The sequence below is a fragment of the Oncorhynchus mykiss genome, chromosome 20 (genome assembly GCF_057628025.1).
Source record: "Oncorhynchus mykiss isolate SJ-2025 chromosome 20, ASM5762802v1, whole genome shotgun sequence".
In the NCBI taxonomy this organism is placed as follows: Eukaryota; Metazoa; Chordata; class Actinopteri; order Salmoniformes; family Salmonidae; genus Oncorhynchus; species Oncorhynchus mykiss.
This window is the reverse complement of record NC_143041.1, coordinates 4,973,281-4,999,710: the sequence shown is the minus strand read 5'-3', so window position 1 is coordinate 4,999,710 and position 26,430 is coordinate 4,973,281. Positions and strand designations below refer to the sequence as shown.

The 26,430-nt window shown below is 41.7% G+C and overlaps 1 protein-coding gene across 1 annotated transcript in view; it reads left to right on the top strand.

Moving 5' to 3' along the window:
* Window positions 1-26,430, top strand: part of ablim1b (actin binding LIM protein 1b) — a 76,530-nt gene that overhangs the window by 26,269 nt on the left and 23,831 nt on the right. The window contains exons 3-6 of the mRNA XM_090212037.1: window positions 1,812-1,995; window positions 2,110-2,219; window positions 14,120-14,246; window positions 23,319-23,412. Coding sequence (XP_090068163.1) covers window positions 1,812-1,995; window positions 2,110-2,219; window positions 14,120-14,246; window positions 23,319-23,412 — 515 coding nt within the window. The remainder of the gene's footprint in view (window positions 1-1,811; window positions 1,996-2,109; window positions 2,220-14,119; window positions 14,247-23,318; window positions 23,413-26,430) is intronic.

Below are 26,430 nucleotides of genomic sequence, written 5' to 3'. Positions count from 1 at the left end.
ACAAGTAATTTTTCAAAAAATTGTTTATAGACCGATTACTTCACTTATTCATTTTATCACAATTCCAGTGGGTCAGACATTTACATACAGTACACTAAGCTGACTGTGCCTTTTAAACAGCTTGGAAAATTCCAGAAATGTATGTCATGGCTTTAGAAGCTTCTGATAGGCTAATTGACATCAATTGAGTCATTTGGAGGTGTACCTGTGGATGTATTTTAAGGCCTACCTTGAAACTCAGTGCCTCTTTGCTTGACATCATGGAAAAATCAAAAGAAATCAGCCAAGACCTCAGAGAAAAAATTGTAGACCTCCACAAGTTCGGTTCATCCTTGGGAGCAATTTCCAAATGCCTGAAAGTACCACGTTCATCTGTACAAACAATAGTATACAAGTATAAACACCACGGGACCGCTCAGGAAGGAGACGCGTTCTGTCTCCTAGAGATGAACGTACTTTGGTGCGAAAAGTGCAAATCAATCCCAGAACAACAGCAAAAGACCTTGTGAAGAAGCTGGAGGAAACAGATACAAAATTATCTATATCCACAGTAAAACAAGTCTTATATCGACATAACCTGAAAGGCCGCTCAGCAAGGAAGAAGCCACTGCTCCAAAACTGCCATAAAAAAGCCAGACTACGGTTTGCAACTGCACATGGAGACAAAGATTGTACTTTTTGGAGAAATGTCTGAAAAAGCTTGTGCGAGCAAGGAGGCCTACAAACCTGACTCAGTTACACCAGTTCCGACAGGAGTCATGGGCCAAAATTCACCCAACTTATTGTGGGTAGCTTGTGGAAGGCTACCTAAAATGGTTGACCCAAGTTAAACAATTTAAAGGAAATGCCACCAAATACTAATTGAGTGTATGTAAACTTCTGCCCCACTGGGAATGTGATGAAAGAATTAAAAACTGAAATAAATAATAATTTCCACTATTATTCAGACCATGCACATTCTTAAATAAAGTGGTGATCCTAATTGACCTAAGACAGGGAATTTTTAACCAGATTAAATGTCAGGAATTGTGAAAAACTGAGTTTAAATGTATTTGGCTGTGAGGTGTATGTAAACTTCTGACTTCAACTGTATTTTGTCCAAATCGTGCAGCCATGTTCTGACATACTTCTGGAATCCTCCATTACTCAAATTGGAGCTACTGTGTAAATCAAATCACATTTTATTTGTCTCATGTGCCGAATACAACCTTACAGTGAAATGCTTACTTACAAGCCCTTAACCAACAATGCAGTTTTGAGAAAATACCAACAAAAAAGAGATATGAATAACTAATAGTTAAAAAGCAGCAGTAAATAACAATGGCAGTTCAAAACCGGGCACCGGTGTCGGGGTAATTGAGGTAATATGTACATGTGGGTAGAGTTATTAAAGTGACTATGCATAGATAATAACAGAGAGTAGCAGCAGAGGAAAGGGGGAGGGGGATTCCAAATAGTCTGGGTAGTCATTTGATTAGCTGTTCATGAGTCTTTTGGCTTGGGGGAAGAAGCTGTTTAGAAGCCTCTTGGACATAGACTTGGCACTCCAGTACCGCTTGGCGTGCGATAGCAGAAAGAACAGTCTATGACAAGGGTGGCTGGAGTCTTGACATTTTTTTTGTCTGAGATTACTAATTAATTGCAGCATAATGCTACCTACAGACATTTTATGTGGGAAGAAATTAAATGTTTTATTTTGTGAAGAAATGAAGGCAAAATTTTGATGAAGATGGATGAAGATGGATTCTGAGATAACTTTTCTAATTTTAGCATGTATGCTAAGCGAATACATGTTGTGTTTGTGTGTTCAGTGTGCGGGTGCGACTTGGCTCAGGGAGGTTTCTTCATGAAGAACGGGGACTACCTGTGCACGTTGGACTACCAGCGGCTCCATGGCACATGCTGCAATGGCTGTGGGAGCTTTGTAGAGGGAGAGGTGGTCACTGCTCTCGGCAAGACGTACCATCCGGCCTGTTTCGTCTGCACAATCTGCAAGTAAGATCATTGTGCTACCACATGCACATGCATATACACACACAGACACAGACACGCACATACACATACTGTAGACGTATCTCTTCTCTCACTCTCTCTCTCTCTCACTCTCAGACGACCATTTCCTACTGGAGATCGTGTCACCTTTAATGGGAAAGACTGTCTCTGTCAACACTGCATCCACCCTATGTCCCCTACCCCCAAAGACATCAGCAGCTCCAGCAGTAAGTGTGTGGTGTCCGTGCATGCGTGCAACTGTGTGTGTCCATACGTGCATGTGTGTGTGTGGGTGAGTGAGGGGTGTCCAAATCATTTTTGAGGATCCCTTACCACAGGTGTCATAAATTTCATCCGGCTGTGGTGAGTTTTTTTTTTCTCGTGGGATGATTGTTTCTGTTAACATGATTTAGGTTGTCTCATTTATCAACCCTCCCTTTCCATCATTGTAAATAAGAATTTGTTCTTAACAGACTTTCCTAGTTAAATAAAGCCTAAATAACATTTTTAAAATCCAATTGTTGGATATCTTCACTCTAGCTGGATTCCAATAGGAATTACACATCACTTTGCAAGCCAGCATAATGTGACTTGTAAACCAGGAGTTTCCGACCACTGTGTTAGGCTATAACTAGGCCCTCAAAGAAAGTCCATATGATTTATGTAATGTCATAAAGAGTTTCATTTTAAAGGTTAATAAGGCTGGTGGAATAATTCATAGATGGTTCTAGGAAGAACCCTTCAAAGAGAGTTCTAGGAAGAACCTTTAGATGATAAAAAAAGTGTTTGGTAGAACCATTTATAGAGGGTTCTAGGCAGGACCCATCATAGAGGAGACAAGCCAAAGAACCTTACTTAGTAGCTTTTTTTTATCTAAGAGTGTATAACCTCTCTAACATTAGTCTATCCTAGACCGCTTCCTGGGAGAGGTGTCCATAGTTCACTGGACAAATGGAACAACAATGGATCCACCCAAGTAAGGAAAATTATGTTGAAAAATAATCTGTCTTATATGGATGTTGAAAAGACGCCTTATACGTTCGTCAAAAATATGTAGTTTCCAGACTTTGAAAATGTGTATTTTCCAGGCATTAAAATCCGGTGCGTTTTAGGTGCTCAATGAAACGTGAAAATACATATTTTTTGGTCATTGATTCTAAGGCCAAATTTCAACTTGCTATACATGGTCAATTAAGTAAGATTATATGACAATAATAATTTTAACCCCTTTCCCACCGATGAAGTCCCCGGTCATTCTGGAGATTATGGTGGTGATGGAGGCAGACCAACAGTGGGTGAAGTACGGCAGGTCTGCGGTAGCTGGAAGGCAACCAGCCATTTCACCCCTCCGGCCCTGCTGAGTATCAGTCTGGAGTGCAAAGCCCCTTGCCATCTCCCTCTGAGGCAGAGTGCTTCAAGCTGTTTCTGACAGAGGAGCTGGTGGGAGACATATTAGAGGAGACCAATCAATTTGCCTTGGAGCTACAGGAGAAGAGAGAGCCAAGAGTGAGGGGCGGCTCGCTAAATGGGTGACAACCACAATTAGTGAAATGTATACCTTCCTGGTGACAGTCCTTCTCATCTGAATAGTAAATAACACCATAAGAGAACACTGGAGCACAGATCCTATGTTTGCAACTCCCTTCTTTGTCACTCTCTTTTCCCTTCCTAGTTCTGCTGTGATGCCTGCATTTCGTAAACAAGGCTACTGCCAACCTAAATGACCAATTTTATACAAATCAATGTTCTTACCAGCATGACATCAGCATTTGGTCTGGTCTTTGTGCCATACAAAAACCTATGCATTGACGAGTCCCTGATGTTATGGAAGCGTAGGCTAGCTTTCTCTCAGTACATTCCCTCCAAAATGCACAGGTTTGGGGTCAAGTTCTTTGTTATGTGCGACGTGAATACAGGATTTGTCTAGGACAATATAGTCTACACAGGGTCCATCACTGACATCCAACATTGTGAGGGGCTTGGGGTGTCCGGGTCCATGGTGTTGACCATGCTGGCTCCACTTCTTAGGAACGGACACACTTTGTACGTGGACAATCGGTACAGTCCCACACTCTTCCAGCATCTGCTCTTCAACTGCAAAGTGGCCTGTGGCACAGTCCTGTCAAACATGAAGGGGATGCCAGTATTTCGGAAGCAGGAAGATGAGGAAGTGGAGTTCAATGAGAACGGTCAACAGCTGACAGTAAAATAGCATGACAAACAAGACGTCCATGTCCTCTGCATTGTCCATACAGCAACCCTGTCGGCCACAGGGAAGGTCGACCACCTGACGGGAGAGGGAAAGATCAAAGCAGACTGTGTACTGTAACCTCAAAATGGGGGTAGTGAATAAGGTGAACATGATGAACAGTTTTGTGGAATGCGCTGAGAAAACTACAAAGTGGTATAAGAAGATATTTTTCCATCTGATCGGCATTCATTTCTCAATAGCCACATACTTCAAAGTCATCTTACAGCTGAAAATATTACTGAACTAGTTTTTTATTTTATTTTAGAATTGGACATAAAGTTCCAATATGCAATTATATTGACAATAGCTCACCCACCTACCCCCTCCCACTTCTTCATTCTCCCCACTCCATTTCCCCATAGGTGGGATGATTACCTACTGAAAGTACAAAAAGAACCTCATGACAGAGCTGCTGGAGGATTACTTGGAGGGTGGGAGTGCAGTTTTGGTTGTTCAATTACTATATGAATATTGAAATATGGGTTATGCATATTTATAATGAAATGACAGTTGTCAGTCTTTTCTTGCCGTTTTTCTTTCTTCTAGTAAAACTAGTTAGTTTGCTTCAACCACTACTACTACTTCAATTAAATGAACAACCATTACATATAGGTTCAAACAGTATGTTACTAGCATACAAAAGCTGGCCACAATCTTCGGCAAGAAAGATGTTCAGTGTATTTATGTGTGTGGTTTCTGAAAGTACAGAATAAAGAGGAATTATTAGTAATTACACAGAACAAAAAGATAAACGCAACATGCAACAATTTCAAAGATTTTACTGAGTTACAGTTCATATAAGGAAATCAGTCAATCGAAATAAATTCATTTGGCCCTAATCTATGGATTTCAGATGACTGGGAATACAGACATGCATTTGTTGGGTTCAGATACCTTAAAAAAAGGTACGGGTATGGATTAGAAAACCAGTCAGTATCTGGTGTAGCCACCATTTGCCTCATGCAGCATGACACATCTCCTTCGCATAGGATGATCAGGCAGTTGATTCTGTCCTGTGGAATGTTGTCCCACTTCTCTAAGTATCAGACCCTTTTTTTCAATTTTTGACTAAAATGACATACCCAAATATAATTGCTCAGGACCTGAAGCAAGGATATGCATATTTGTTCTACCGTTTGAAAGGAAACACTTTGGAGTTTGTGGAAATGTAAAATTAATGTGGGAGAAAAAAACACATTAGATCTGGTAAAAGATAATACAAAGAAAATAAACGTTTTTGTAATTACAATCATCTATTAAATGCAAGAGAAAGGCCATCATGTATTTTTCCAGCCCAGGTGCAATTTTGATTTTGGCCACTAGATGTGCAACATTTTAGACTGATCCAATGAACCATTGCAGATCTGTTCAAAATGTTGTATCGAGACTGCCTAAATGTGCCTAATTGATTTATTAATACAATTTCAATTTCATAATTGTGCACTCTCCTCAAACAATAGCATGATATTCTTTCACTGTAATAGCTTCTGTAAATTGGAAAGTGTAGTTAGATTAACAGGAATTTAAGCTTCTGCCCATATCAGATATGTCTATGTCCTGGGATTTTATTTTACTTACAACCTCATGCTAATCACATTAGCCTACATTAACTCAACCGTCCTGCGGGGGTGGCACCAATCCCATAAAGGCTAATGGTTGTGCAAAGTTGCTGGTTATTGGCGGGAACTGGAACACACTGTCGTACACGGCGATCTAGAGCATCCCAAATATGCTGGCCATCTGGCCGGTACAGTAGAAACCAAGATTCTTCCCTGAAGTGCACACTTCTCTGGCATGCCAGTGGCCATAGAAGGTGAACATTTGTCCACTGAAGTCAATTACGATGCCGAACTGCAGTCAGGTCAAGACGCTGGTGAGGACGAGTATGCAGATGACCTTCCCTGGGACGGTTTCTGACAGCATGTGCAAAAATTATTTGGTTGTACGAACCCACAGTTTCACCAGATGTCTGGGTGGCTGGTCTTAGGTGAAGAAGCCGGATGTGGAGGTCCTGGCTGGCGTGGTTACACGTGCTCTATGGTTATGGAGGCCAGATGGCGTATCTGCCAAATACTCTAAAATTACGTTGAGGCGGCATATGGTAGAGAAATTCATTCAACATTCAATTATCTGGCGACATCTCCGGTGGATATTCCTGCAGTCAGCATGCCAATTACATGCTCCCTCGAAACTTGAGACATCTGTGGCATTGTGTTGTGTGACAAACTGAACATTTTAGAGTGGCCTTTTATTGTCCCCAGCACTAGGTGCACCTGTGTAATGATCATGCTGAAAATGGCACTGGGCAGATAGGGCTGCCTTGCTCCTAGCTCTTAGGAAACTTTGCAGTATTTCTTTTTTTTATGTGTTATTTCTTACAGGATTTTTGGGGCGTTTCTACATAGATGATCTGTTGGATATTAGAGCGACGGTAACTCACCAGCATTACAACCAGGAATAGGACTTTCCCAAATCGGATCCTTTGTTCGTACCCCACAGGGCAAATTAACTGATTCCTATTCTCATCGGTAAAAGTCACAGCCGTGTATATTCCCCCTCAAGCCGATACCACAACGGCCCTCAAAGAACTTAACTGCACTTTATGCAAACTGGAAACCACATATCCTGAGGGCGCAATTATTGTAGCAAAGCACATTTGACAAAAATGCGAGTGAATTTCTATCGACAAAAACTGTAGTACAGTGCCTTGCAAAAGTATTCATCCCCCTTGGCATTTTTCCTATTGTGTTGCATTACAACCTGTAACTTAAATAGATTTTTATTTTGATTTCATGTAATGGACAAAATAGTCCAAATTGGTGACATGAAATTAAAAATATATTGTGTTAAATATTCTAAAAAATAAAAACAGAAAAGTGGTTCGTGCAAATGTAATCACCCCTTTGCTATGAAGCCCCTAAATAAGATCTGGTGCAACCAATTACCTTCAGAAGTCACGTAGTTAGTTAAATAAAGTCCACCTGTGTGCAATCTAAGTGCCACATGATCTGTCACATGATCTCAGTAAAAATATACTCCTGTTCTGAAAGGCCCCAGAGTCTGCAACACCACTAAGCAAGGGGCACCACCAGGCAAGTGGCACCATGAAGACCAAGGAGCTCTCCAAACAGGTCAGGGACAAAGTTGTGTAGAAGTACATATCAGGGTTGGGTTATAAAAAAATATCCGAAACTTTGAACATCCCACAGACCATTAACTTCTCTGGGATATGTGGGACCCATCTGGCCAACATCCAGTGAAAATGCAGAGTGCCAAATTCAAATAAACTACTATAAAAATTAAACTTTCATGAAATCACACATGCAATACACCAAATTAAAGCTACACTTGTTGTTAATCCAGAAAACAATGCTATTATCTGAGGACAGCACCCCAGCAAACAAACACAGACAATCATATTTCAACCCGCTAGGCACGGGGTCCATCACATCAAAAGTAGTTTGGGCATGTTTTGGCAAAATGTACAGGTAACTTTTGAGATATTTTGTAGTCACGTTGCGCAAGTTGGAACAGGTGTTTATCTGGATCAAACGCGCCAAATAAATGGACGTTTTGGATATATATGGACGGAATTTATCGAACAAAGGACCATTTTGTGATGTTTATGGGACATATTGGAGTGCCAACAGAAGAAGCTCGTCAAAGGTAAGGCATGAATTATATTTTTATTTCTGTGTTTTGTATCACGCCTGCAGGGTTGAAATATGTTTTCTCTCTTTTGTTTACAGAGGTGTTATCCTCAGATAATAGCATCGTTTGCTTTCACCGAAAAGCCTTTTTGAAATCTGACATGTTGGCTGGATTCACAACGTGTGTAGCTTTAATTTGGTATCTTACATGTGTGATTTCATGAAAGTTTGATTTTATAGGAAATTATTTTAATTTGGCGCTCTACATTTTCTCTGGCTTTTGTGGGACGCTACTGTCCCAACATATCCCAGAGAGGTTTTAACCCTCCAGACGAGCTTCAATGCCATACAGCTCTCCTTCCGTGGCCTCCAACTGCTCTTAAATACAAGTCAAACTAAATGCATGCTTTTCAACCGATCGCTGCCTGCACCTGCCCGCCTGTCCAGCAACACTACTCTGGACAGTTCTGACTTAGAATATGTGGAAAACTACAAATACCTAGGTCTCTGGTTAGACTGTAAACTCTCCTTCCAGACTCACATCAAACATCTCCAATCCAACGTTAAATCTAGAATTGGCTTCCTATTTCGTAGCAAAGCATCCTTCACTCATGCTGCCAAACATACCCTCGTAAAACTGACCATCCTACCGATCCTCGACTTCGGCGACGTCATCTACAAAATATCCTCTAATTCTCCATAAATTAGATATAATATATCACAGTGCCATCCGTTTTGTCACCAAAGCCCCATATTCTACCCACCACTGCGACCTGTACGCTCTCATCGGCTGGCCCTCGCTTCATACTCGTAGCTAAACCCACTGGCTCCAGGTCATCTACAAGACCCTGCTAGGTAAAGTTCCCCCTTATCTCAGCTCGCTGGTCACCATAGCAGCACCCACCTGTAGCACGCGCTCCAGTAGGTATATCTCTCTGGTCACCCCCAAAACCAATTCCTCCAATTTCGCCATTGTAAATGCGAACTTGTTCTCAACTTGTCTCCCTGGTTAAAAAAAGGTGAAAATAAAAAATTTACAAATCTTGTACATATGGTATATTATTTTGTTCTTTCTCTACTGGCATTGACACATTTTGTTATTGTTTTTAACGCTTTCTATTTTTGCTATTGCTACAATCTAAATATGCAAGTAAGCATTTCACTGTGCCATTTACAGCTTCTGTAGAGACCCATTCACTTAGCTAGATGTGGCTGTGGGGTGGCTATATCCTCTCTTCCACATGACCCATCAAGTTAGCCAGGTGTATCTGGGGGGATTACAGCCATCTCATATAGCATTTCAATAGCAGCTTCTGTAGAGACCCATTCACTTAGCTAGATGTGGCTGTGGGGTGGCTATATCCTCTCTTCCACATGTGCCATTTGCAGCTTCTGTAGAAACCCATTCACTTAGCAAGATGTGGCTGTGGGGTGGCTATATCCTCTCTTCCCCATGACCCATCAAGTTAGCCAGGTGTATCTGGGGGGATTACAGCCATCTCATATAGCATTTCAATGTGCCATTTGCAGCTTCTGTAGAGACCCATTCACTTAGCTAGATGTGGCTGTGGGGTGGCTAGATCCTCTCTTCCACATGACCCATCAAGTTAGCCAGGTTTTACTTGGGGGGATTACAGCCATCTCATATAGCATTTCACTGTGCCATTTACATCTTCTGTAGAGACCCATTCACTTAGCTAGATGTGGCTGTGGGGTGGCTATATCCTTTCTTCCACAGGTGCCATTTGCAGCTTCTGTAGAAACCCATTCACTTAGCAAGATGTGGCTGTGGGGTGGCTATATCCTCTCTTCCCCATGACCCATCAAGTTAGCCAGGTGTATCTGGGGGGATTACAGCCATCTCATATAGCATTTCACTGTGCCATTTACAGCTTCTTTAGAGACCCATCCACTTAGCAAGATGTGGCTGTGGGGTGGCTAGATCCTCTCTTCCACATGACCCATCAAGTTAGCCAGGTTTTACTTGGGGGGATTACAGCCATCTCATATAGCATTTCACTGTGCCATTTACATCTTCTGTAGAGACCCATTCACTTAGCTAGATGTGGCTGTGGGGTGGCTATATCCTTTCTTCCACATGACCCATCAAGTTAGCCAGGTGTATCTGGGGGGATTACAGCCATCTCATATAGCATTTCAATGTGCCATTTACAGCTTCTGTAGAGACCCATTCACTTAGCAAGATGTGGCTGTGGGGTGGCTATATCCTCTCTTCCACATGACCCATCAAGTTAGCCAGGTGTATTTGGGGGGATTACAGCAATCTCATATAGCATTTCATGAACATGTCTAGACAATAGTGACCCATCCACTTCGATAGATGTGGCTGGGGGCGGGGTGGTTATAACATTTATTTCACATGACCAATCAATTTAGACAAGTGTGTCTGGGTAAGCATCATCTATTTATTATAAAATATTTGTATCTAGACACTTTCTAATTTTGATATTGCTACTATGCAAATAACCATGTCACTGTACCGTTTACACCTACTGTATCATGTGACAAATAAACATATATTTTATTTGAAATAGTGTGCATTTACCAGAAATGGTAGTGTGAAGAACAACGTGACCTACACCAAAGTCAGATTAGAATATAGGACAAGGACTAGATAAAGTGTATTTTTACCTGGAGTTTTTCCTTATTGTAGGCTACTATTTTCACCACTTTTAGTATTTAAATCTTTGTTATTAATACACTACCTTAGTCACTCTGTTTAACACATGGGCACAGGGACTATGTTGGTCTGCTTGAAATGTAGGTATTACAGACTGGGTCAGGGAGAGTTTGAAAATATCAATGAAAACACTTGCCAGCTGGTCAGTGCATGCTCTGAGTATGTGTCCTGGTTATCCGTCTGGCCCAGCAGCCTTGTGAATGTTTAACCTTTACATGTGTGAGTTCTAAATATCTCCATCGGTAGCCCCAGCGTGAGTTTTCTATGTATGTGACGGCAGAACGCATTCACTGTTCCAAAATGTGATTGTTACGCAACAGGACATTTAACCCACACTGCCCTCAAACCAAGGCATTCTGCCTGCTAATTATCAATAGGCTATATTTCATCTAGTCAATTTCAAATTCTTTTTTAACAACAGTTTGAATTGAGGTGTGTTCCTCCTCCTCATTAATTCACATAGAAGTAGCCCATTTCACTATTACGCACAATTTATTTTTATACTGAGCTTTACTGAGCTGGACAAACTTCTCTCTTTGACTAGAGCCCAAGCACTTCCCCAGTGTTTCCCCAGATCAGGTATGCAGACATTTTCCCCCCTGGCACATTTTCCGCCTGCATTGCCTTCCTTGTTGTTTTCCTTACCACCAATAACTTTGCATATGGGTGCGTTCTTATCAAAGTAAGTGCCTTATTACAGTATCATTATAGTTTCTGTATATGATGTTGTTGTTTCTACTTTAGCACACCGTATGTGTGCGTAAGGCGTAATGTATTTACTGTTTAATCACATTTTCAAGGACTGGTGACAAATCATGTGACAAATCATGCATTCCGATAGTTTCATGGATTGTAATGGACAAATATAATGTGTGTAAAATACTTTTTGGAAGGTTGTACTGATTATGATGTGTGACCCCATGTTTGTTGACGTCATACAATGTATTCTGGTTGTCACGTAAACATCCAAAGATGTTATAACAAAATGAGGTGAAGGGCTGAAATTCCCCTCAAATTAAATGAACCCCCCCCCACAAACCCCACAAAAATGGTTACATCCAAATCTGGCAACCCTGTTTAGCATTCATGCTACGGTAAGGCTAGGAAGTAGACTTGTATTTGGGGTGATGATCTGTGAGGTGATAACATTTTATTTGCTTTGTGATTTGCCAAAAACTGTAAATGACTTATTAAGTCATGTGCTCTGGTTCTTGTATACACTGTAACACGTACGTTGAAGATTTGTAATATGCTGAAAAGTGGCCAAACTCAATTCAGATTTTTCAGGCAATGGGTGCAGCCATCTTTGACTTTTTTTATTTGCATTTTATAGTGAATGGCATTCTGGGATCAGGGAGTTTTTGCTTGTCAAATATAAACATGGCTGCCATCATAAAGAATTAGCTGTTAGATTAGCTGTCAAGCATCTCTTTTCAAAACAATATACATCTCTCCCTTGTGGTCACGAGAGATCAAATCAAATTCTATTGGTCACACACACATGGTTATCAGATGTTATTGCGAGTGTAGCGAAATGCTTATGCTTCTAAACTCAGCCAAAAAGAAAGGTCCTCTCACTGTCAACTGCATTTATTTTCAGCAAAACTTAACATGTGTAAATATTTTTCTGAACATAGCGAGATTTAACAACTGAGACATAAACTGAACAAGTTCCACAGACATGTGACTAACAGAAATTGAATAATGTGCCCCTGAACAAAGGAGGGGGGGTCAAAATCAGAAGTAACAGTCTATCTTGTGTGGCCACCAGTTGCATTAAACACTGCAGTGCATCTCCTTCTCATGGATTGCACCAGATGTTCCACTTGCTGTGAGATGTTACTCTACTCTTCCACCAAGGCACCTGCAAGTTCCCGGACATTTCTGGGGGGAATGGTCCTAGCCCTCACCCTCTGATCCAACAGGTCCCAAACGTGCTCAATGGGATTGAGATCCGGGCTCTTCGCTGGCCATGGCAGTACACTGACATTCCTGTATTGCAGGAAATCACGCACAGAACGAGCAGTATGGCAGGTGGCATGTCAGGATGAGCCTCCAGGAAGGGTACCACATGTGGGAGGAGGATGTCTCCCCTGTAACGTGCAGCGTTGAGATTGCCTGCACTGACAACAAGATTGCCTGCACTGACAATCATCCAATGATGATGTGACACATCACCCCAGACCATCCACCTCCAAATCGATCCTGCTCCAGAGTACAGGCCTCGGTGTAACACTCATTCCTTCAACGATAAATGCGAATTCGACCATCACCCCTGGTGAGACAAAACCACGACTCGTCAGCAAAGAGCACTTTTTGCCAGTCCTGTCTGGTCCAGCGACTGTGGGTTTGTGCCCATAGGTGACGTTGTTGCCGGTGATGTCTGGGGAGGACCTGGGGAGCTGTCTTACAACAGGCCTACAAACCCTTAGTCCAGCCTCTCTCAGCCTATTGCAGACAGTCTGACCACTGATGGAGGGATTGCGCATTCCTGGTGTAACACGGGCAGTTGTTGTTGCCCTCCTGTACCTGCCCCACAGATGTGATGTTCGGATGTACCGATCCTGTACAGGTGTTGTTACACGTGGTCTGCCACTGCGAGGACGATCAGCTGTCCATCCTGTCTCCCTGTAGCACTGTCTTAGGCGTCTCACAGTATGGACATTGCAATTTTTTGTCCTGGCCACATCTGCAGTCCTCATGCCTCCTTGCAGCATGCCTAAGGCACGTTCACGCAGATGAGCAGGGACCCTGGGCATCTTTCTTTTGGTGTTTTTTCAGAGTCAGTGGAAAGGCCTCTTTAGTATCCTTAGTCTTCATAACTGTGACCTTAATTGCCTACCGTCTGTAAGCTGTTAGTGTCTTAACGACCGTTCCACAGGTGCATGTTCATTAATTGTTTATGGTTCATTGAACAAGCATGGGAATAGTGTTTAAACCCTTTACAATAAAGATTTGTGAAGTTATTTAGATTTTTATTAATTATCTGTGAAAGAGAAGGTCCTGGAAAAGGGATGTTTCTTCTATGTTGTTATTACTGTCATGTGTGCTTCCTCTCCGACCTCTAGGTCACCAAGCTGCTCATTAGGACACACACCTGTCACCATCATTACGCGCCCCTGCGCGTCATCAGACTCACCTGGACTCCATCACTTCCCTGATTACATTTTGGTTCCTTCCCCAGGCGTTATTTTTTTTCATGTTTTGTATTATGTTGCATTTATTTATTAACACTCAGTCCCTGAACTTGCTTGACGACTGTCAGCAGACAACGTTACAATTACCTTCATGTATTTATATAATCAGTATTTTATGGGTAAAAAAACCTGGAGCCTCATGTATTGAATGTTATATTGAAAACATAAATCACTTTGTGCCCTTGGACAATGAGGAGTTTTCTATTAGCTCACATCGCCACCTAATGGTTTAATTTGAAAGATAAATCATAGGTGTGTGTGCGCTTTTGTGTATGCCATGTCTGCTCTGTCTTTCTGATCATGCTAAAAGTGTGTTTGTGTGTTTCAGACTGTGCAGGCTGTGGTAGGGACATTAAGAATGGCCAGGCCCTATTGGCTCTGGAAAGACAGTGGCACCTTGGCTGCTTCAAGTGCAAGGCCTGTGGCAAAGTGCTGAGCGGGGAGTACATCAGCAAGTGAGTAATCATCAACTGCAACACACTCAAGCCTCTCTTAATCTCTATACCCTCCCCCCTCTCTCTTTCTCTCTTAGGCTGTGTCCGAAAACCTGTGCTTCCCTTCTAAATAGTCAGCTGATTGGGAATATGAAATTACAACCTTATAATAGGTGAAATTTCAAATATTGGGGCACAAAGGGGGGGTGTTCTACTAAACTATATGGAATTGTTTTAAGGTCACAACACCGGTCTGAAGTGAGCTTCACCAGGGCAGTCCCGTTATCTCTACTATACTGCTTACACAGACAAGTTATATTTGCATGAATTAAAATATTCATAATGAATTAATCGTTAACGTTTGGTTCATGCATGTGACCCAACAATACCCCACAAAGCTTCTTCTCTCCAAGCTGAGAACTTGAAACTGAGATATCCCTTTCATTCTCAAAACAAGGTTCTGGGCGTACTGCCAAATTGCAGATACTGATAGTGAGGATTCCTCTCAGGCACATTCAATCAGTCACTTGCATGAACACAGACATTTTTTTATAGAAAAGGACAAACAAATGTTCCACTACATTCCCTACTCTTATCACTCACTCTGATAATTATCATAACAATTTATTAATTTAGTTATTACTTAAACTATCAAATGAGTAAGTAAACAATGAATGCATACAACCATAGACACTTTCAAACCCTTCATTCTGGAAATTTCTGGTTTTTCTTGCAGACCCTCACTAGAAAGCTCGACAGGCAGAATCAGTCATGCAGTTTGTGACGCCAAATTCTTGTGGAAACTCTACACGAGACACTCGAAGTCAATCTTAAATGAATAACTCTTTAACCTCTAGTGACTCCCCATCCCGGGTCCGGGAGCGTAATCATCGACTGATACTAATTAGCATAATGCAACGGACATAAATATTACTAGAAAATATTCCTATTCATGAAAATCACAAGTGAAATATGTTGAGACACAGCTTAGCCTTTTGTTAATCACCCTGTCATCTCAGATTTTCTAAATATGGTTTACAGCCAAAGCAAGACAAGCATTTGTGTAAGTTTATCGATAGCCTAGCATAGCATTATGTCCAGCTAGCAGCAGGTAACTTGGTCAGGAAAATCAGAAAAGCAATCAAATTAAATCGTTTACCTTTGAGCTTCGAATGTTTCACTCACGAGACTCCCAGTTAGATAGCCAATGTTCCTTTTTTCCCAAAATATTATTTTTGTAGGCGAAATAGCTCCGTTTGTTCTTCACATTTGGCTGAGAAATCGACCGGAAATTGAGGTCACGGAAACGGAAAAATATTCCAAATTAGCTCCATAATATCGACAGAAACATGGCAAACGTTATTTATAATCAATCCTCAAGGTGTTTTTCAAATATCTATTCGATAATATATCCACCGGGACATATTATATATCCACCGGGACAGGTTTTTTAGTAGGACCGATTGGAAAAATAGCTACCTCTGTATTTTACGCGAGATTCACTCTGAGAGCCATCAGGTGACCACTTACACAATGTAGCCGCTTACGGGTATTCTTCAACATAAATGCGTAAAACTACGTCACAATGCTGTAAACACCTTGGGGAATACGTAGAAAAAGTAATCTGGTTGATAGCCCATTCACTGCTCAATAGGAACGCATTGGAACGCAGAGCTTTCAAAACATGAGGCACTTCCGGATTGGATTTTTCTCAGGCTTTCGCCTGCAATATCAGTTCTGTTATACTCACAGACAATATTGTTACAGTTTTGGAAACTTTAGAGTGTTTTCTATCAATTATATGCATATTCTAGCATCTTGTCCTGACAAAATATTGTTTACTTAGGGAACGTTATTTTTCCAAAAATGAAAATACTGCCCCCTAATAACAACAAGCTAAAAAGGTCGCAGTGAAACTCAGATGCATAAAGTCCAGGCTGAAGTGAGCTTCACCAGGGCAGTCCCATTCGTTCTCTTATATACTGCTTACACACACACAAGTTATATTTGCATGATTTACAGTTACAGTTGAAGTCGGAAGTTTACATACACTTAGGTTGGAGTAATTAAAACTCATTTTTCAACCACCGTCATTTTTCCAACAATTGTTTACAGACAGATAATTTCATTTATAATTCACTGTATCACAATTCCAGTGGGTCAGAAGTTTACATCCACTAAGTTGACTGTGCCTTTAAACAGCATGGAAAATTCCAGAAAATGATGTCATGGCTTTAGAAGCTTCTGATAGGCTAATTGACAAATTGGAGGTGTACTGGTGGATGTATTTCAAGGCCTACCTTCAAACTCTGTGCCTCTTTGCTTGACATCATGGAAAATCAAAATAAATCAGCCAAGACCTCAGAAAAGCAATTGTAGACCTCCACAAGTCTTGTTCATCATTGGGAGCAATTTCCAAATGCCTGAAGGTATCACGTTCATCTGTATAAACAATAGTACGCAAGTATAAACACCACGAGACCACGCAGCCATCATACCGCTCAGGAAGGAGACGCGTTCTGTCTTCTAGGGATGAACGTACTTTGGTGCGAAAAGTGCAAAACAATCCCAGAACAACAGCAAAGGACCTTGTGAAGATGCTGGAGGAAACGGGTACAAAAGTATCTTCATCCACAGTAAAAACCTGACCTGAGTTAAATGTCAGCAATTGTGAAACTGAGTTTAAACGTATTTGGCTAAGATGTATGTAAACTTCCGACTTCAACTGTATACTGTATTTTGTACAATCTGTTGCATCTTGCCTATGCCGCACGGCTATCGCGCATCAATATACACTGCTCAAAAAAATTAAGGGACACATCCTAGATCTGAATGAATTAAATATACTTTTTTCTTTACATAGTTGAATGTGCTGACAACAAAACCTGCTTTCATCTGTGAAGAGCACAGGGCGCCAGTGGCGAATTTGCCAATCTTCGTGTTCTCTGGCAAATGAAAAACGTCCCGCACGGTGTTGGGCTGTAAGCACAGCCCCCACCTGTGGACGTCGGGCCCTCATACCACCCTCATGGAGTCTGTTTCTGACCGTTTGAGCAGACACATGCACATTTGTGGCCTGCTGGAGGTCATTTTGCAGGGCTCTGGCAGTGCTCCTCCTACTCCTGCTGGGTTGACGTGGCCTTCTCCACGTCTTTTGATGTACTGACCTGTCTCCTGGTAGCGCCTCCATGCTCTGGACACTACGCTGACAGACACAGCAAACCTTCTTGCCACAGCTCGCATTGATGTGCCATCCTGGATGAGCTGCACTACCTGAGCCACTTGTGTGGGTTGTAGACTCCGTCTCATGCTACCACTAGAGTGAAAGCACCGCCAGCATTCAAAAGTGACCAAAACATCAGCCAGGAAGCATAGGAACTGAGAAGTGGTCTGTGGTCCCCACCTGCAGAACCACTCCTTTATGTCTTGCTAATTGCCTATAATTTTCACCTGTTGTCTATTCCATTTGCACAACAGTATGTGAAATTTATTGTCAATCAGTGTTGCTTCCTAAGTGGACAGTTTGATTTCACAGAAGTGTGATTGACTTGGAGTTAAATTGTGTTGTTTAAGTGTTCCCTTTATTTTTTCGAGCAGTGTATTTACATGTACATATTCTTATTCCATCCATTTACATTTGTGTGTGTATAAGGTAGTCATTGTGAATTTGTTAGATATTACTGCACTGTAGGAACTAGAAGCACAAACATTTCGCTAGACTCGCATTAACGTTTGCTCACCATGTGTATGTGCCCAATACATTTTTATTTTATTTCGTCCTTCGTGGGTATGTTTTTGTCATAAAACTTTGTCATCCAAGTCTGGCATTCTCTGGATTCATGGCGCTTTCAAGACAACTGGGGACTCTGGAAAAAAACAAGGTTGAATCATGATATCTGATCTTCAGGTCGGAGCGCTAGAAAGAGGCCCGAGTTCCCAACTTGGAATTCCGAGTTGGATGGGCATTCAAAACGTATTTTCCCTGTCTGAGCTTTTTCTCTGAGTTCGCAGTTGTCTTGAACTCACTGAAGCCTGAGAGTTCCGAGTTTCCAGTACGGCAGAAGTCATACTGGATTGACAGCATGGCCAATGTTGAGTGTTTATCATTTTAAGCTTGGAAAGGAGACCCTTAAACACAGACTTGGACCACACACCCACTCCTCTGAATTGCTGGCTACTGATTGCTTTGCAAGACTTGCAGGTAGCCACTGATTCCTTCCAAACCACTCATTGTTGAATTTGCGGTTTCCAACTTGTTGTGTAATGTTAATGTCCAATGGCAGATGAGCACCGATAATTTGATATACCATTTCTCTTCATAATTTCTCTCTTCATATGATAAGGATGGAAAAGGATTTGCCAGTAGATTGTCTATTTGATTCATGATGACTGCTAGCTAAGATTTTAAAAGTATGATGTTGACATGATCAGTCCAATTATGTCAATATACGGTAGATATAGCGTGATTTGATGTAATTTTATCTGTGCCCAATTACCTTGAGCCTCCTTGGATGGGCACTTCTAATGGAACTCTATGGCAGCACACAAGGGGCTTGAATTTTCAAGCTCTAGCCATAGATTTTGCGGTGACATGAGTGACAGAACACTTAGCCAATCATGGTGCAACTAGACAACATTACCAACCCCTATGCTCCATATTTTCCATATTTTCCACTGGCTGCCCCTTTACCACTTTTTTTTCCACCAGAATTCCTTGAGACCAATGTTCCCTCTAAGTTGTTTCGTCACTGAGAAAATTTCAGTTCTGCTGAGCAAGAACTTGAAAGTTGTGAGATATGTGCAACTTCCTGCGCATTTACTTTGAACACTGAGGCTGTACCTGCTTTAATTTAGTAAACAGTGGTCAAGTAGGTTATTGTGGCTATTTGATCATAATGTAGACCTGCCAGAGTGGCCTACCATCAAAACAATGGAGAAAATGCATCCCGTAACATTTAACATGGAAATAGCTGTTCTATCGTTCAGCCTACAGTAGCAGCCAATGTGTGGTGTTCAACGTAGGCTTACTTTCCATGAGACTTTTGAAAAAACTATGCAGGGCTTGGCATAACCTGTTTACCCACTTGTCCTTCAGACAAAGAGATTACTGAAAATGTTGTTTAATGCAAGAAACCACTATCATTATTCCCATACCATTATTACAGAGAATCAGACAAATTATGCTACCCTCTTCTTATTGGCTACTTCGCTTATTCAAGCCTGTCTCAAAATACAACACTGTCCCTCTGACTCGCTTTTCAAAGATGTCTAGAAATGCAGACGTTTTGTGCTTTTGTAGGAAGCAATCACTCCCCCATTGCTGACTACAAATGATTCATAACTGTGCTAATAACTCACTATCTAGCAAAGAATATGAACGAATGTACACACGTAGTAGCTCTCGCTTTGGTCTCAAAACAAGCAAATTCCCGACTGCTCATGTTGTAAACACAGTCCAGTTCAAAGGGAATGGTACAGATCCATATATGGCAATGGCCTATTTGCATATAGGCCTGTGTAGAGTAGGGACCTGAGTCATCCCTGTCAATGCTATTATGATGCATTCTGCACACAACAAAATCTCTTCAAATCAAATTTATTTATATAGCCCTTCGTACATCAGCTGAAATCTCAAAGTGCTGTACAGAAACCCAGCCTAAAACCCCAAACAGCAAGCAATGCAGGTGTAGAAGCACGGTGGCTAGGAAAAACTCCCTAGAAAGGCCAAAACCTAGGAAGAAACCTAGAGAGGAACCAGGCTATGTGGGGTGGCCAGTCCTCTTCTGGCTGTGCCGGGTGGAGATTATAACAGAACATGGCCAAGATGTTCAAATGTTCATAAATGATCAGCATGGTCCAATAATAATAAGGCAGAACAGTTGAAACTGGAGCAGCAGCACGGCCAGGTGGACTGGGGACAGCAAGGAGTCATCATGTCAGGTAGTCCTGAGGCATGGTCCTAGGGCTCAGGTACTCTGAGAGAGAGAAAGAAAGAGAGAAAGAGAGAATTAGAGAGAGCACACTTAAATTCACACAGGACACCGAATAGGACAGGAGAAGTACTCCAGATATAACAAACTGACCCTAGCCCCCCAACACATAAACTACTGCAGCATAAATACTGGAGGCTGAGACAGGAGGGGTCAGGAGACACTGTGGCCCCTCTTGCATAGTTAGTTTTGTTTCGGTCTGTTACATTGAAAGTGAATCAACGCAGTATTATTCAATCACAATTCCCACAGTAAAGGGAAACGTTGATAGTATTAACTAACAAGAGAACTCTAGAAAGTTGAGTGACGTTGCTTTTCTGCGTGCGCTGATATGTATTATGTGCAGCAGGCCCTGGGAACTGTGTGCACGAGCACAGCTTAAAGGGAAAATTGCAAGGGACACCATTTTTTCCCCCCAAGAATTCCCCACCCCAAATCAAATGACACAACCTTAAAATCTGTAATTTCCTTTTTTGAAATTAACAAATAACCTGCAATTCATTGCATTTTCATCTCTTATCAAAATGAAAAGAAACCAATAAATACATTTACTCAAAGTTTAAAACAAAAGTGAAATGATCTCTCAAATATTTGTAAATCCCATACAATAATCTGTACTCTAAGAGCAAGTCTCATCTTTCCATAGAGGGGTCATAATAGTTTTGTCGGCCTGTTCGGAGATGCGACAGACGATTTTGAGACGCATCCAATGCAGATATGTGACTGAGCGCCTTGATTCGGTCTCATGTAGCAACATTTCAACATTTTGTTTTTTACATTTGATAAAAGTACAGACACAGAGCTACAGACTGGTATATCATACCCTGCATTTGAGGAACAATAGGGAAGAAATTCTGCTTTGAAAGTTGAGAAACTTGTAACCTCAAAAGTGGCCTTTTGGTACCTACGGGATAGTTCTTCTTTGTCTACACCCATTCAGCATCGTTCACACCCTCAAGTTTTAGCCCGACCCATGTCTTTAAAGGTTGATCCAAGCGTTAACAGCAGTCAAGCACCCAAGCTAACTGGCTAGCGTTGGCCAGCTTGCTAGCTACAATTTACACTTTTTTGCCAACTGACTACGGTCATATTCAACAGGTGTTGAGCGTTCGTAAATTCTTCAGTTATTCTGCGCTCTGGCACACTCAGACGAGAGTGCCCTGAAATCGGAGTAGATAGCCAGAGCGAATTTACCAGCTACGTCTATCAACAGTCGTCGCAGTGGCATTCTAATGAAATGGTTACTTGTCTTTTGCTTGGACATGTAGGTAGCTAGGTATTTAACCATAATCCCACATTACTAACATTACTACCATGCATGAATCTGTTAGCTAGCTAACATTAGGCTATAACTAGTAAAGCAAACGGGTCTGAGATACGAATAACAAGATCATACACGTAACGTTAGCTAGCGAGCCTACCAGCTAATGTTAGCTAGCTAACAGTACACTTTAGCTTGAAAAATACTTTCTATCAAAATTAGAAACGTGTAATATCTGAAAATATAACTTGTTAGACTATTTTACCCTTGCTCTGAAATCGGCTTGATAGCCAGAGTGAATTTACCAGCTACGTCTATCAACAGTTGTCGCAGTGACATTATATTGAAATGGATACTTGCATGGTGGATTCTTTTAAGACATGCTAGCTAAACAATGAACCATAATCCCAACTCATGACGACACTACCCTGCATGAATCTGCAGTTACTTAACCAACCAGGTTCAATGTTAGCTAGCTAACATTAGGCTATAACTAGCAAAGCAAATGGCTCTGAGATACGAATAATAAGATCATACATGTAACGTTAACTAGCGAGCTAGCTAACTAACAGTACACTTAACTTGAAAGTGTCTTTTGTCCAGGTGTGAAAGGGCCGTGTGGAGTGCAATAGAGATTCCATCATCCTTGGATTTGTTGGGGCAGTATGCAAATTGGAGTGGGTCTAGAGTTTCTGGGAAAATCTTGTTGATGTGAGCCATGACCAGCCTTTCAAAATACTTCATGGCGACAGACGTGAGTGCTATGGGTCGGTAGTCATTTAGGCAAGTTACCTTGGTGTTCTTGGACACAGGGACTATGGTAGTCTGCTTGAAACATGTTGGTATTACAGACTCGGACAGGGAGAGATTGAAAATGTCAGTGAAGACACTTGCCAGTTGGTCCGAGCCTGCTCACAGTACACGTCCTGGTAATCTGTCTTGTGGATGTTGACCTGTTTAAAGGTCTTACTCACATCGGCAGCGGAGAGCGTAACACTGAAACATGCATGGTGCTCTCATGCATATTTTAAGTGTTTGCCTCGACGCGAGCGTAGAAGTAGTTTAGCTCGTCTGGTAGGCTCGTTTCACTGGGCAGCTCTCGGCGTTGCTTCCCTTTGTAGTCTGTGATGGTTTGCCACATCTGACGAGTGTCGGAGCCAGTGTAGTACGATTCGATCTTAGTCCTGTATTGATTCTTTGCCTGATAGATGGTTTGTTGGAGGGCATAGTGGGATTTCTTATAAGCTTCCGGGTTAGAGTCCCGCTCCTTAAAAGCAGCAACTCTAGCCGTTAGCTAGCCGTTAGCTCAGTGTGGATGGTGCCTGTAATCCATGGCTTCTGGTTGAGGTATGTACGTACGGTCACTGTGGGAACGACGTAATCAATGAACTTATTGATGTATCCAGTGACTGATGTGGTGTACTCCTCAAGACCATCAGAGGGATCCCTGAACATATTCCAGTCTGCTAACAAAACAGTCCTGTAGCTTGGCATTTGCTTCATCTGACTACTTTTTTATTGATCGAGTCACTGGTGCCTCCTGCATTAATTTTTGCTTGTAAGCAGGAATCAAGAGGATAAATACAGTATCCGCCCCCCTTTGTCTTATCAGACGCCGCTGTTCTATCCTGCTGGTACAGCGTATAACTAGCCAGCTGTATGTTGATAGTGTCGTCGTTCAGCCACGACTCCGTGAAGCATAAGATATTACAGTTTTGACTTCTCAGACGCCATCTTATATCACAGCCAATATCTAAGTGTTTATTGACTAGAAATGTTCAGATCTTGCCCTCTCTGTCTGCCTGACTCTCTTGTTCCCCCAACCCCCCTCTTTTCTCTTAGGGATGGCACCCCCTATTGCGAGAAAGACTACCAGATCCATTTTGGGGTCCAGTGTGAGGCCTGCAATCAGTTCATCACAGGGAAGGTTCTGGAAGTAAGAAACATTTCCTCATCCCCTTGCTCCTCCCGTCTCATGACTTGAAATTATAAATCATTGTTCCTTCAGTCGTTGCTGCTCATTGCTTTGAATGAACAGTGTGCATAGTCAAGTTCTATATTATTGGATTTATCCATTAATCCGGGAATCTATATGGCATGCTCAATTTTTTTTTACAGCCCAGCAGTAACGCATCGCTTCATGTCAGATTGGTGATTAATTCAACAAAACGAGGAAGGAATGATGTTGAAGAGTATACAAACATGCCCATAGGTTTCATCCTAGCCTTTAATCTACCTTAGCCAAAGACTTGATGACCCCTGTGTAACAATGGATTTTTATTTAACATTTATTTAGCCAGGGAGTCATGTTTAGACCACAATCTCTTTTGCAGATGAGCTTGCATGAACACATCAATAAACAATTACACTATGCATACAGTACCAGTCAAACGTTTGGACAAACCTACTCATTCAATGGTTTTTCTTGACTTTCTACACTGTAGAATAATAGTGAAGACATCAAAACTATGACATAACACATTTGGAATTATGTGCATCTTTGCCTTGATGACAGCTTTGCACACTCTTGACATTTTCTCAACCAGCTTCACCTGGAATGCTTTTCCAACAGTCTTTAAGGAGTTCCCACATATACTGAGCACTTGTTAGTTGCTTTTCCTTCACTCTGCAGTCCAACTCATCCCAAACCATCTCAATTGGGTTGAGGTCAGGTGATTGTGGAGGCCAGGTCATGTGATGCAGCACCCTCACTCTCCTTAGTCAAATAGCCCTTACACAGCCTGGACGTGTGTTGGGTCATTGTCCTGTTGAAAAACATGTGATAGTCCCACTAAAGCGCAAACCAGATGGGATGGCGTATTACAGCAGAATGCTGTGGAAGCCATGCTGGTTAAGTGTGCCTTGAATTCTGAATAAATCACAGACAGTGTCACCAGCAAAGCACCACCACACCTCCATGCTTCACTGTGGGAACTTCACATGCAGAGATCATCCATTCACCTACTCTGGGTCTCGCAAAGACACGGCGATTGGAACCAAATATCTCAAATGTTAACTCATCAGACCAAAGGACAGATCATCCTTTCACCTACTCTTTTTACCAAGAAGGCTGGATCATGTTGTATTGTACCTTTTTTATATATACAGTGCTGTGAAAAATTGTCCCCTTCCTGATTTCTTATTTTTTTGCACATTTGTCACACTTAAATGTTTCGGATCACACATTTTAATATTACTCAAAGATAACTGCATTTTGTGTTTACTTGGGTTAAGTGATGTTATTTAAGGGGGGAAAAAAAGCTATCCGAACCTTCATGGCCCTGTGAGACAAAGTAATTGCCCCCCCCCCCTTGCTAAATCATGAATTTACTGTGGTTAATCACATTTTTTGTAAAGCTGAGTTCAATTTCACTAGCCACACCCAGGCCTGATTACTGCAAGACCTGTTGAATCATGAAGTTACTTATGAGACCTGTCTGACAAAGTGAAGTAGGCCAAAAGATCTCAAAAAGCAAGACATCATGCCGCGATCCAAATAAATTCAGGAACAGATGAGAAACAAAGTAATTCACATCTGTTACGAATCCCTTTTGGCCCGACAGTCTAGGGGGGGTGGTAACGAGACCCATAACATAACTCATGCAATTTATAATGGTGACAAAGTAAGTGAGAACCAAATAACCACGACAACTGAAATCTACCGGCAAACTCAGGGTTTACTGGTAAACACACGGTAATGGGGGGTCAGGAAAAGGGGCTGAGCTGGACCCAAGGAAAGAAACAAATATACAAAAATCCCCTAAGCTAGACAAGCCTATTACAAACACAGCTAACTAACTATCCAAAAATACAGTGGGTGGTCCACCCAGTTCTAACTAGGGTATTTAACAAAGTTTACCTACGGGTAGTGTATGGCCATGGGCGACTTGTCTTAGTACCCTTTTCCCACCATCAAACAATATAGCAAAACCAATACTCAAAGGTGGGGACAAAGTGATACGGAGGTGCTCAATACATAAAGAGAGTGAGATAGAGAGACATAGTAGGAGAGAGTGAAACACAGAGCGATCTACAGACATATGGCATTGACAGAGAGATTAAGCTCTAGAGAAAACAACTGACAGGGTTTTTATACCAAGGGAAAGGAACTGTGATTGGGTAGGAAACCGGAGGAGGTGTGTCTTCTGATTGATGATTGATTGGTGACTGATTGGGGAGTGATGATTGTCACCTGTAGGGGGAGAAGGAGAGAAAATAAATACACACACACACAGGATACTTGTATCCGTAACAACATCTATCTACAATTTTTCAGTTTTTGATTTGTTAAAAAAGTTTGAAATATCCAATAAATGTCGTTCCACTTCATGATTGTGTCCCACTTGTTGTTGATTCTTCACAAAAAAATACAGTTTTATATCTTTATGTTTGAAGCCTGAAATGTGGCAAAAGGTCGCAAAGTTCAAGGGGGCCGAATACTTTCGCAAGGCACTGTACTTATTATGCACTGATCTATGGATTTCACATGACTGGGAATACAGGTGACAGATACGTGACAGTTTTTTTCTTTTCTATTGGTGACAGATACGTTTTTTTTTTTTTTTTTTAAGGTGGGGGCGTGGATCAGAAAACCAGTTAATATCTGGTGTTACCACTCTTTGTCTTATGTAGAGTTGATCAAGCTGTTGATTGTGGCCTGTGAAATGTTTTCCCTCTCCGATCAATGACTGTGTGAAGTTGCTGGATATTGCTGGGAAATGGAACACGCTGTCGTACATGTCAATCCAGAGCATTCCAAACATGCTCAATGGGTGACATGTATGCAGGCCATGGAATAACTGGGCCATTTTCAGCTTCAGGGAATTGTGTATAGATCCTTGCCACATGGGGCTGTGCATGATCATGCTAAAGCATGAGGTGATGGCGGCGGATGAATGGTACACCAATGGGTCTCAGGTTCTCGTCACGGTATCTCTGTGCATTCAAATTGCCA